The sequence below is a fragment of the Anoplophora glabripennis genome, unplaced genomic scaffold (genome assembly GCF_000390285.2).
Source record: "Anoplophora glabripennis isolate ALB-LARVAE unplaced genomic scaffold, Agla_2.0 scaffold230, whole genome shotgun sequence".
In the NCBI taxonomy this organism is placed as follows: Eukaryota; Metazoa; Arthropoda; class Insecta; order Coleoptera; family Cerambycidae; genus Anoplophora; species Anoplophora glabripennis.
Window position 1 is genome coordinate 367249 of NW_019416323.1, and position 13562 is coordinate 380810.

General features: G+C 30.7%; 1 protein-coding gene across 1 annotated transcript in view; it reads right to left on the minus strand.

Moving 5' to 3' along the window:
• Nucleotides 1–13562, minus strand: part of LOC108906974 (protein dead ringer-like) — a 175236-nt gene that overhangs the window by 123830 nt on the left and 37844 nt on the right. Inside the window, exon 2 of the mRNA XM_018710426.1 lies at nucleotides 2501–2573. Within this exon, the coding sequence (XP_018565942.1) occupies nucleotides 2501–2573 (73 nt within the window). The remainder of the gene's footprint in view (nucleotides 1–2500; nucleotides 2574–13562) is intronic.

Genomic DNA, 13562 nt, shown 5'->3' on the forward strand with positions numbered 1-13562 from the left:
TAATTCGTTCGGTATGGCTCTCTAGGGGATTCTAAAATGTGGACCCCCGTGTTCCTGAACGGCTGCCGTTGTATACAGATCCCACTCACCTTTGGTCGCTAGATTTAAATTATTACAAAATTACAGTCAAATTTAAATTTTTCAAATTAAGTATAAAAAGTAACATCTATAGTCTCGCGATTATTACAGCAATATCATGCATAATATTGTCAAGGGAACATATACGGGTATAAATTTCACTCAAGCTGATTAAAATGATTGTAAAAAAAGTTTTGCCATCGTGCTACTTAGGTATACAAGTATATACAGACCCCTCATAAAAGACTACAAGCCACGTGACCAGTAATTTTGTTAGTAACAGTTATTTTATATTCTTCGCGTTGGCAATTAAATTTCCGTAAAATAAAAAATTATTAAAAAAGTCACGATTATATTAAAAGATCAAGATTACCTTAAAACACAACATTCTGTTTCGCCGGCTGGTGACTTGTGTAATTTTTCACGAGATTTTATTCAACAAATCAACAATTGCATTATCGCGAGTGTAGACGTAACGGTTTTTCATTGTTTATTGTAAACAAACCATTAATATTGATGGTGCTAAAGATTTAGGGATTTTTAGTTGACAGCATCGGTCGTGCAATGATGGGTTGCCTATGCTCGGCGGTCACGTGGCTTGTAATCATTTATGAATGCTGTGTACATTACGCGCGCTGTCAGTACAGGACGGACCAATTTAGGAACTGTTGAGAGGTTTATTTTATTTATTGGGGAGATAAACGAAAGGTAGCTATGATGTCTAAAGCTTGATTCTTAAGAAAAATTGAATGGCGAAAATCGCAACCAACGTTACTGTTAATTTTTGAATATTTTTCGTTTTTTGTGATGCCGAACATCCTTTTTTATTTACTAATTTTTTTTTTTTTTCATGATAAAGAGGTTGTTTGCGTATAATCCAGTGTAGTATACGGTAGTTTTCAGTAATTTCCAGTTTTTAAAGTCATATAAACCATGCTTATATATGTACATTTTTTTAAACGAAACACTTCAACATTCTTCTGTTTTTGAAATCAATGTAAAATTTCCTTTCAAATAATGTCTCCTACATATAATAATCGCCAGCAAGAAATGCTTTATTCAGGGATGGCTAAAAGTATGGAATAAAATTTATATCTTTTGAATGAGTAATTTTTTTTTAAAACGCCGAAACACGTTAACTGATTTTGATTTTTTCCCATCTTCCGGTTATATAATAATTAATTTTTCTTCAACCCCCTAACCCCTGGCTACCCCTACTTTTTTTTCAAATGGAAAGGCATGAGGGGGCTCGTTGAAAAGCTTATAGAAAACCGAATCCAGCCATACCAAATAAACAAGTTTTATTTCATTTAGAAATTGAAACAACTAGATAATTTACAGAAATAAACTCAATGTCGCAAATGCTGAAAATGTTCTCCATTCACTATTTGGCATTCTCCAAGACGATAGTAAAAGCTGTCCACAGCATTCTGAATGACTTCAGCTGGTAAATTATGCATCTCCTCCCTAATCTTGTTCTTTAAATTCTCAATATTATCTGGTCTGTTCTGATAGACTCTTTCTTTCAAAGAAAATAATTCAGGGGTTTTAAGTCGGGGGATCTTGGCGGCCATTCAACTGTACCCCGTCTACCAATCCAGCGATTTGGAAACATTTCATCTAAGTATCTTCGNATAATGGCATATAGAATTCTAATAAAGAATAAAACGCATTTCTTTCATTGTAGGTCGAGGAAATCTTGATTTATTGATATCTGGGTTACCCAATTTAAATCCATTGCATTTTCTTTGGAGTCTAATAAAAGAGCTCATTTGTATAACACCAGTAAAAGAAGTTTTGCTGAAAAAAATAAAACCGTAATAATTCATAACAGTCCTGGAATGTTATTTCATGTGGACCGGGAAAATATACGAAAACAACAAAAGTTGATTTTACACACTTTGATATGATATTTACCTTTTTCTCATTTTTTATTACTACCTATGTAAATTTTTATTTTTAAAAACAAATTTTAGTCATTGCTGTCCATTTCAAAAACCGATTAATCTCGGATAGTTTATTTCATGGAGATAGACTTCAGAGTATCCTAAAATAATATTTTCAGTTGGATGGCATGATGTCTTAAAAATTTAAAAAATCATGTTTTGAGGCCAGTCCGTTCTGAATGTCTTAAAAGGTAGGTTTTAACATTAAATCATGGAGCCTTATTTGCAACACACTAAAACAGAATGATAAATTATCAATCAAAATATACGTTAGAACCTAAAACATTGAGGCCCGATATCTCCGTTAAAAAGCACATTAGGAAAAAAATTATTATAGAAAGTCCTAGTGTCCCCTACACAATTCCGAGAGATTAGTAGACTGTTTTTAGTATCTAGACTAGTTAACAAAATTTATTTGTGTGCTTCGATGCTTTGAGACATATTATAAAAAATATATTTTAGAAATAAAAACTTACCCCTTTTTTGCATAAACGAAAACAGGTCATCAAGAAATTCTTTCCGTTTCGGGTCATCGTTTATCTCGTAGAGCTGCAATTAAACAAAGAAACAAATTAATCAAAGAGCCCCAACTAATATCAGTATTGTTTGTAAAAGTCATCGCCACGATGCATCAGGCATGAAAAATTGATAAAAGCGCCACGCCCAGCGCTTCGCAACATATTATTTCATGGGGTTATAATCTCTCGGAATAGAAGTAGGTAGAGAGGCATATTGTATTGTGTAATTAAACGACTGTAAACGCTATTTTACGGCCTAACGTTAATTTTATAATATTAATAATTAGGCGCAATAAAACGGTATATTCTAATAAGACACCCGCTGTCGTAATTTCACAAATATTCTGGCGAATAATAAATTTTCAATGTATCGTAAGAGTGTTTGGAAAGTGCACAATAAGGAAGAAATATGAATACATAATGTACAGTGAGGTTCATAATTCAGTGATTGGAATTTCTTTAAAGATTACGTATATCCCAAATTTCTTGGGATATGTAATTAGAACTGCAATTAAAAGTATAGCGGAAAAGGCATTGTTTAAAAAAAACGTTTTTATTTGTAGGCAGAATTAGAAGATTAAAAATAAGACAAAACAGTTATCAAAATGGAAAAATGATTTCTAAAAAATGATTTATTTTTCACTGAACAAGAGTTGAAATCCGTTTCATATCTTACTTGATACTATATTATTTATTAAAAACATAATTATTATAAACTCGGTTAATATGTATGTTGAAGAATGTAATAAATGTTCATTCGTTACTACACTACTAAGATCTAAAGATCTTTCACCTCCAAGCTTAGGCAACCCAATATTGCACGACTGGTACTGTGAACTAAAAATCTCTAAGTATTAGCGTCACCAATATGTATTAATGATCCGTTTATAATGAACAATGATAAACCGTTGAGTCTACGCCCAATTCGTTAAATAACATCTCGAGAAAAATTACACCAATCACTAGCTAGTGAAACAGAATCTTATATTTTAATATAATCTTGATTTTACTGTTTTAATAATTTTTAATGTTGCCGAAATTCAATTGCCAACGTGAAGGAAATAAAATTACTATTCCAAATAAAATTACTGGTCACGTGACTTGTAATCATTTATGAAGGCTCTGTACATCGCCATACCAATTTTTAGGTCATTATTTAGCAAAATTTACATTTCTGTTTTATTTTACCTAATTCATTACTTATATAATCTGAAATAGGTAGGTAAGTACTTTTTACTATTCTAGTATGCCTATCAAAATGCACTGTGGTTGTATTTTACATTCTGAATAATTTAAGTTGTATAAAAAAATATTTAAGAGTGTGATGAGGTCACAGCATTTTTTCTAAAACACTGCGTCTCCGTAATTTATGCACTGTTTATCTTATTTAGTTTGTCTCTTGCATATGCAGTATTTCTTGATGCCCAAAAAATCTATAATTATCTTGACATTAAAAAAAAATATAGCGTGGTTATTGACAATTATATATACAGGGTGATTAACGGTATCGAGCGGCTGTATATAGAAAACTAGAGGTGCTACGATTTTGGGGTAGAACACCTATTAACAAATACGACCAAAAGAAATTGATTTAAAATATTTTCAAGTCTGTAACTTCACCGCTAGGGGCCGTAACTGCTATAGTGTTACAGAAAATAGTCGGTTTTTCGAAATTTCGCTTATATAACCTAAGTTGCAAATACATTTTTTAGATACACTATTAAACCCTTCACAAGTTTTGTGTGAACTTTTTTTTTGTTATTACCATAGCAACGTCAGTATGAAGGACGCTATCTTGAAATTTTTAAATTGTCATAACTTCTAAATGTCTTAATCGATTTCAATAAACGATGGCTCATTTTAAAGAACTATTAATAAAATTTATTTTTATGATATAGGAATAAAGATATTATTTTCCTGCGCAACGGTAGACGACGCTAATGAGAAAAGTTTTGTAATCTGTAAAGATATTATTTATTTATTGTCAATCTCTCCCACGGAAAACAATACACTCTAACGCGTCTGGGGGACTGAATAGACAGACCTGTCATAATATTAGACGAAAACAAAATGCCGGGATCATTAAACGGGCTCTCTAAATTTAATCGAGTCCATAGCCGGCGTTTAGTATCCCATGTACATAATTAAAGGCCCAAATGTTGAGTAATTAATATCCCCAGTAAAAAAGTTAATTTTAAAATGTTAATTAATGTTCAGTACGCGGGTACGAGCCCCAATAAAACGCCACATAAAAAGCAATTTTAAAATTCAAATAACGCCTTTGGTCGGAATGCCATAACAAACTGCCAGCCGGTAATTAATCATTAAACGCGAGCACTAATTTGGTTTTAATATCTCCTATTAATTAATGTATAAAGCCGGTTAATCGCTTTCCTTGAGGAAATTCCTCGGAATAGAACCGGAGAGCTGGGCGTGAAGTATTTATGTCGTTTAAAAAATTAAACAGATTCATAAAATCCCCACGAACCGTTACATGAAATGTAATTCTATATTTTTCCGCTCATGATTTAGAAACCATAAAAATCAAATAGTAAACTATTCGGTGTATTTGAATCTAGGTACACAGCAAACATAAAAATAAATCCAACATTTATTATATGCTTTATGCGATGTTTACACAATGTCTCAGAATGATGAATTCCTGGATATCTTATTCTAGTAAACATTATAATACTTATTTTTAATGGTAATAAAAAAATTGCTTGCAAATAAATTAGTAATACAAAAAGAAGACAACAGGAAATATTTTTTTATTTTCAATTTTCAATCATTGTCATGCAGCGTATGGGAAAACTTTTAATAATCTATTTTTGAAAAAATTTGATCTTACCAATCATTTTGCTGAAAAAAAATAATATCACGTGAAGAAGACAAAAGGAATCATGTCATTATCTCCAGGATCTGTCAGTTTTATATAAAAAAATGCCGAAACTGACATTATTTAACTAAACTTAGAAAAACATTTTTTAGCCCAGAAGTATTTTTCTTGAAAACAATTCAAGATAATTAATGTTCGAAAACGGTGAATTTTCAGCGGTTATCGCTCCAATACAAGATAAAAAAAAAGATATTTACAGTGTCCCAGAAATAAACGCCAAAATTTTACTCACTCATTTAATTTAGCAACAACTTTTGTCCAATAATTTTTAACGAAAATTTTATAGTTTTTGAAATTTAAAATTTTTTGTTAGCCACTATTGGAGTATTAGTTTAACTGAGCTGACAAAAATAAACACAAACGATAGAAACAGCTTGTAGGCAGCTTGTTAGCGTTTAAAATCCGGACAATACGTGAGTTTTCAAAAATATGTATTAGAAAAAAATTGTTGCATTTGATTAGTTAAATAAATGGTTAAAATTTTGGCACTTATTTCTGAGATACTCTTTACACTTATACTGCGCTCTGGTTATTTTTTTTTCTGAGAAACATACCCTGTCTGGATACCGCTGAAGAAAACTTTTAGTTTTTTTTGTTTTGTTTATGCTTGTTACTTTTTTATTTTGTTGTTGAAGCACTGTACTGATATTGTCCCAAGATATTTATTTGTGACATCTGGGAAAAAATAATTAAATAAACCCCTCCGCCAAAAGGATCAGTTAATGGTTGTTTTTGTTAACCTATTTTTGCCTAACCAAAAACTTCACAATGAAAAAAAAAACAGATAAATGAAAAATTAAAAAAAGATTTTTTTATCGTTTTCAAAACTTGACATTTCTTTGTCGCAGTTTGACAGTTTAAATTTAAATTTTGCTTTTGTCTTCTTCCACAGCTAGAGATATATTTATTTTATTGTTACTTCTTTCGCAATTTTTATATTTTATTTATCTGTGACATTTTTCGATAAGTAAAAATAGTTTAATGGTTTTTTTTTCACAGGTGTCAAAATACACAAGGAACAGAATAAATCCTCTGGTAATGGTTCATAAATACATATATAAACCGGAGCGAAGATATTGGAAGGTACTACTTATAAGAACATCGGAATTTCAATACTACTGATTTAAGAGAGGATACATTTTTACATTATTTTATTCGAAATATAATTATAAATACAGCGTAATTACTAAAAGAAAGAAGAAAAGTCGTTGACGTAGAGTGTTTTGGTAGATTTAAATAATTGTACGTCAAACTGTTTTGAACTTTTCCTAATTATACTGTATTTGAAATGGGCTCCTGATTAAAACATTACTATACATTTTTTTTGTGAAATGAACACATTTACGTAGAGATATTTTAAACTTATTCGAATGAGTAACAAGGTTATTTTAAATAAAACATAATTTATAATAGCCATTTTTCGAGTAAAGTGTAATATACCTTTTTTTATTCATAACATATTAGGAGATAAATACCTATACTTCCCAATTTAGTTTCCCTATCCAAACAGTCAGTGTGTTTATGTTTTTGGTAACTACCACCCAGTGTCACTGCAACTGATTGATAGATTTTTCGTGGATTTTTATCTTTAAATTAGTAAATCATTAAAGATAATATTTCATCTATCTACATTATATCAAACATCAATCTATATTACAAATATTTAAATAAAACTATTTTTCTTTAATTTAAACACACTGTATCTAAACTCAGAATTTGCGTCAATGGAATTCTTTTTACTTATTTTGTGGGGTTCTATAACGCAAAAGAAAGTTTGGCGTGCGCGGATGGGGACACCCTGTATAACAATTTTTTTGTTATTCCACATTTGAGTGACACTGAAAATATAACAACGTTTTCAGAATTTATCTATTTTAAGTCGTTTCATCCTATACTTTACACGTTATTTGTATCGCATATACAATATTATTTTCATTAGCGAAAAATGTATATTAATTTGAATAAATCTAAAATACTAAGCAAATTATTGATTATTTTTCCGCATGTTTCAACAATCAATGGCATTATTTCCAAAAAATGATTACTAGGTATATGATTTAAATTTAGTTACAAATCTTTCGATTTTACATAGTAAAATAGTAAATATTAATAGTAGATAGTGTGTAGTTAGTATTTTATATACGGTAGTAAAAAAATATTATTGTTTAACAATACATAGTCATAAAAATGCATAGATACATTTTGAGCATATTGAAGATCTTCTGAATAATAAAAATATTTTCAATTGATTAAAAAGCCACATCTAAGTAGTTACACTCTGTAGCGACAGTTATTATTGGTCGTTATGAACTACACAGTAAATTTATCTAGGCCACATATTCCTTCGTGTAATAATTACTCAAAGTAGAACAATACGACTTGCTTTCTATTCCACATTATCGCTAAGTGTTAAAATAATCGTATATCATTTTAAGGATATAGTCAAATAAAGATAATAAATTACTTTTTAAACGCATCAAATGGAATTTGTTGTACTAATAATGTCTTTCTGCGATAAAAAAAAACAACTTGCTTTTTAGTAGTTGTAACTAATTAGATGACGAGAATTACTAAATGTTTGAAAAACAAATTAGTGGTGTCGAGTGGTAAACAAAATATAAATTCTGCTATAATGAACCTAATAGTTTCAGTAGTGATTTTTTTGTAATACTCTTTTACCTTTTATTTATTCTTTTGCCATATTAAACTGAAAAAAATATTAACTTTGTGTACACTGAAGGTACAGCAGGTGAATATTATACTTTTTCGCATATGTGAGTAAAATTTTTACGTGAGAAAAAAGATTTAATAAAATTAATTGGGTAAATGTTTTACTTTTGTAAACTTTTCCCAGCTGAACTGTTCCCATTCAAAATAAAAGAAAACAAGATTAAATAGTTGATTTTAATTTCTCTTGGAAGATTTTAGATTATTATTAAATTTACGGGTTATTGAAAACTTTAGATATGTACCACTTTTATCATTTCATTAAATATTTGCAAACGAAAACTGTTCTGTAGTCAAAGATAAAAAAATAAATCATATCCATGGGATAAAAATCTTAAGTCATTACTTTACTAAAAACGGAATAACAAAAGATGTCTTACGGACTTGCACTGTTGTTACATTTATTAATTAATGATAATATAGTCAGACCAAATCTATTGACATCAAAATATCTAGATCGTTCGTCTGTCATCTCACCTATGGCATAACAGGTAAATGTCTGTTCTATATGTCCTATAAGTTCTATTCGCGAATTACGTGCAGGTTACTAGGTCGTTTTCTGCCAGTTTGAACTTATTTAGTAGTAGCAATGATCATTTATAATGTAACATACCACCTACAAGTTTTACTATAATAATGTATTAAGACTTTTTTATCCAAGTTGACCTTGTTAATATGTAAAACATTTATCTAGAAAGATAATAAAATTTGATTGCAAGTCAACTTAGGTCTTTAAACATTTTACAAAGTTGTGACTGAATATCATAGACCGCAAAATAGTGTTGAATAGTCATTAAATAACAGAACATGGATGTTTGCCTAAGTTTCATCCAAGAGAATTCTAACCGAATAAAAAACACTTTCTACTTGTATCGATCATTATAATTTTTACATTACTTTAACGCATTTGTTTTTTCGGGATATAAATACTGGTCAAGAATAACTATTAAAATCCTATTCCGCGAAAACTTATCTAATCTTTAAAATTTTACTTTGCCTTAGCACCACAGTATTTGATATCGAGTTCCTCACATTTTTTCTTTACGAGCCCTTTAGAATTCAGTTTTGTATCTTTGCTATCTTTCATATATACGCATATATGCTAGACTTACAAATTGTATGTCGTATGTCGTATACAAAGTATTCCTTTGCATCTACTGACCAAAATGATTTGCTAATTTCTAGGTAATAATATTACTGGACATACAGCCTAGGCCTGGTGATGTTGACAAATGATTGCTAGATATCGAGGATATAATTCAATGCTGGAGCATGTAGTTCGCAGAATAGTCGTTATCCTCAATATCATTAGTTAAAAAACATTATTTCGACTTATGCGAAACAAGTGATGCTTTCATAGCAGTTACATACGAGTATTAGTAGGTCATTCTTAGTCAGTAGGTTATATCTCACCCACACTTAAAATATCTTGGAAGATAGATATCCAAATGATTTGTTGGACTTTTGTTCGTGAATGGATAGACTTAGTTTTGTTTAGTTTAATTCTCCAATCTTTTGTCCAGTTATATAATGCGCTTGCAGACTTGTTTGAGTACAGTATTTTTAGGAAAAAATAAAGTAGCATCCAAGTAGCGTCCAAGGGTACCAGTACTGTGATGTCATCTGAGAACACAGTAAGAGTAATTTTGCATCTGAACTATGTCGCTATAGTATAGAACATCCCGGACAGGCCCCAATACGCTACCTTGAGATATACCAGCTTTTATGCCTCTGAGTTACAATTATTATCATTCTGTTTAATTCTGAAAACCCGGTCAGATATGTTAGACAGCAGTATCTCTGTATGCTGTTTTGGTAGCATTTTGTTGATCTGTATGACGTCAATGAATATCGAGCATTCTTTTAGCGTTTTTTTCTGACACTGATGATTCCGTGTATCTTATTTTTTGCTGAAACTGAACCCAAATTTGTTATAAGTTTTTTTTTCCTTCAATGATTGATTTTAGTCTATTCAGTAGTATTTCGAATAATTTAGATATTGTGGGTGAAAAGGAGATTAGTCTGCATGATTTTGTTTCATTTAATGATTTTCCTGGTTCCATGATCACATCAGCTATTTTTCATTTGCTTGGGGCTTAAGTTGAATTCTGCGTAAATCAGCTACGTTAATTATATTAACTATGCCATTTCTGAGTAGTTGTTTTAAGATTTTCTCTATTATCAGATCGAAATCTGGATAATTCTTGAGATTTACATTAAGTTTGATTTCTTCAACTACTTCAATGGGTGTAACTGGTATTATATCTTTACATCCTTTGTTTCTACTTCCGGTAATTGGTGTTGGGGTTACACTTCGGTCAACAGAAATAGTATACTTAGCTAAAAATAGCATAAATCGAGGCATCAATGTAAAAAAGTTTCTATATTTATTTCTTCCTAGTAAATTAATTTTGTGCGATTAATCCACGAAGTAGCGTATTGTAAATGCGTTTTAGCTTGATTTTGACTGAGACAATTTAGAAAATATCTTAAATTTGTTACTAGTTTGCACTCATTATCTACTGATCAACAAGTAACACATCCAGTAATGCAGACCGATTGTTTAAAAACACACTTACCTTTAATGTTCTCGGAGGGGATAATGGCGATCAGATGGCAGTGCCCCTTATAAATATGCATTAAATCGGACGCAACAAAAGGTGTAATTAATAGGGATTCACGAAGTACGGTCTGCGGCCTATCTGGATGCCCGGGGGCGGCGTGTTGCATCAATCAAACGGTTGTAAGCGCTCATCAACGCGAGGGATAGCTCTCCGGCCGTGTTCCCTCGCTTGTAAATCGACAGCAATCAATCTCCAATATAAACCTGACCATATTGGGCTCAAATTGGCCCGAAAACGCACGAGAATAATGGGGGCGAGAGTAATCACCTGTACGAGTTCGAATGAATATTAGATTGGAGCGGAAATGGACGGCGGAACATAAATTTCACACACACAATTGACAACGGGGGAGATGAGAGTGAAAGTGATAATGTTTCTTCAGTCGCATACTGGTACAGAAAGGAACTATGAAAAGAAGAAAAATATAATCAACCAAAAATGTAGCGATAGTTGGATCAGGGAATTCGAAAGCCAGAATGCAAAAGGGGTTGAAACCAGTATTTAATAATTATAATAATTTCCACGTGGTATCATCAATTTTTTAGAGACCCTCATTAATGGTTATAGCATATTCTTGTTTTTTTAATATTTAATGTTATTAGTTTGTCTTTTTCTTTTAAAATTTAGTTAAGGTTTTCTGTTTTATCTTATCCTGTAATTGGGACTTTGTCCCGTTGGATATTGAAACTTCTAAATAAATAAATAAATAAATAAATAAATAAATAAATAAATAAATAAATTGTTGGGTACCTACTACTAAAAATTACGACTTATTAATACTTAATTAAATCGACTTATGCACCAAAATTCATATTTCAAGCCTTGTCTAATCTCAAAATATTTCAAGTTAACATTTTCCATTGAACTCTTTTCTATAATATACCAATAACGTATGAAGAAACACAAATGATCGCAGGTAATATTGACATCAAAATATGATGATTGGGTCGAAATATTTTTGTCTATATGACAGTGGAATCAACAAATTATTTTCAAATTCGGCATAGGGTTGAACAGTATGACTCTGTCAGTACATAAAAATTCAGCTCATATTATCGTAACCAGACTGTTGAAAATTGATCGTTATATTATTGGTCAAAATTACGTACAACAATTGTATTGAATTATACGGGGTGTAACCTAAGTACGTTAAAATATTTAAGTGGTGGAGTTAATTCTAGGAAAAAAGTTCATATAAACCTTTGTCCGGAAATGCGTTGTTTCTGAGATACAGTGTGTTGAAATTAAAATTAAAGAAAACCATTATTCCCACTGATTAAGTTTGACATAATAAACTTTTATTTGGATAGGTAGTAAACAAGCGCATAACCTATTTTTGAACATAAAATTCTCAACAACTTCATTAAGGAAATCAGCAAATTGCATCTTTGCAGAAATTTGTAAATTTCTGGAAAACGGTGGCTTCTAGCTTTGTTAAGGAAGTGTACCTTTTTTGCTTAAAAAAGGTGTAGGAATATGGTCTATTCATAAAAAATCGCTGAAGTATTCTATCAAAAAAAATTGTAGCAAATTAAAATTAATAATGATAGCGTAAGTGCTGCACAAAAATTGATACCAAATTATGATTTCTCACTTCAAAAAATACCCGGTTACCAAATTTTGTGCGAAAAATGTATCTTTCGTAAAAGTTATTTAAGAAAATCGAAAATAAAATTTTAATTTCAACACCCTGTATCTCAGAAACGAAACATTTCCGGATAAAGGTTTATATAAACTTTTTTTCTTAGAATTACCCCACTTAAATATTTTAATTTACACCCTGTATATGCACTTCACTTTTTTGGGGAAAATACAGTTTTCCTATAAATTAACATTATCTAAAATCATGTTCCTACAGTAAGGAATTTTGTTTACATAAAATTTTCTAATTTAAATAATAATTAATAAAATAATTTCAAAATACTTCTATCCCTGTATTTCCCACTTTTCTTTATATAGGGTGTTTGCTAACTATACCGCATCGTCTTCGTATTCCTTTCATGAAAATAAAAAGATAAGTTTGTATAGCGAAGGTTCCGCAAATGTTTCCTTATCGAGATGCATGCCGTCAAAAATTTCAGAAAAAAATTTAAAAAAATGTTACCCGGAATTGAATTTGAATTACATAATTAATAATTTTAGCTCATACAGTTTGGGCCAGAACTTAATATTGTTATTTAAACACAAAAGATAGCACGCCACTAGAGTTAATATAATTTGATACGATTTTTTAAATATCCATCTAGGAGTAATTTATTACCAAAACTATCCCTCGAACAATTGTCGTATCGTTAGCCGTTTTTGAATGAATTTTAATATAAAACCTTGTAACTCGTAAATACAGAACTTTATACCAAGGTATATTTTAACCACAGAATCACCTGCTGTCATTTGTGTTTTTTTATTTAGATACACCCTGTACACTGTTTTATCATGTAATGTGTTTTCCGACAAGTTTTGCTATAACTTGGAGACGTTGTCATTGACTTTAAAGTATTTTGACGAAAAAAGACGACCACTGGTAGGTATAGAAAAATAATAGAAACGTTTGGCGTCTTAACTAACCAAAAGTACAGTCCGTACAATATTTGTCGAGATAGAATTCCATGAAAATTATCAGAACTACTGTAATAATTTTCCACGGCAGGAGCGTGCGTTGAAATTTTCCGCCAGTGTCTTTCTACCTCGGGTGTCGAATGCGGTTAATTCCAACAAAGTGGCGCAGGGGTCTTCTTGGAATTGTAACTCAACAAATATCGTATGGACTATA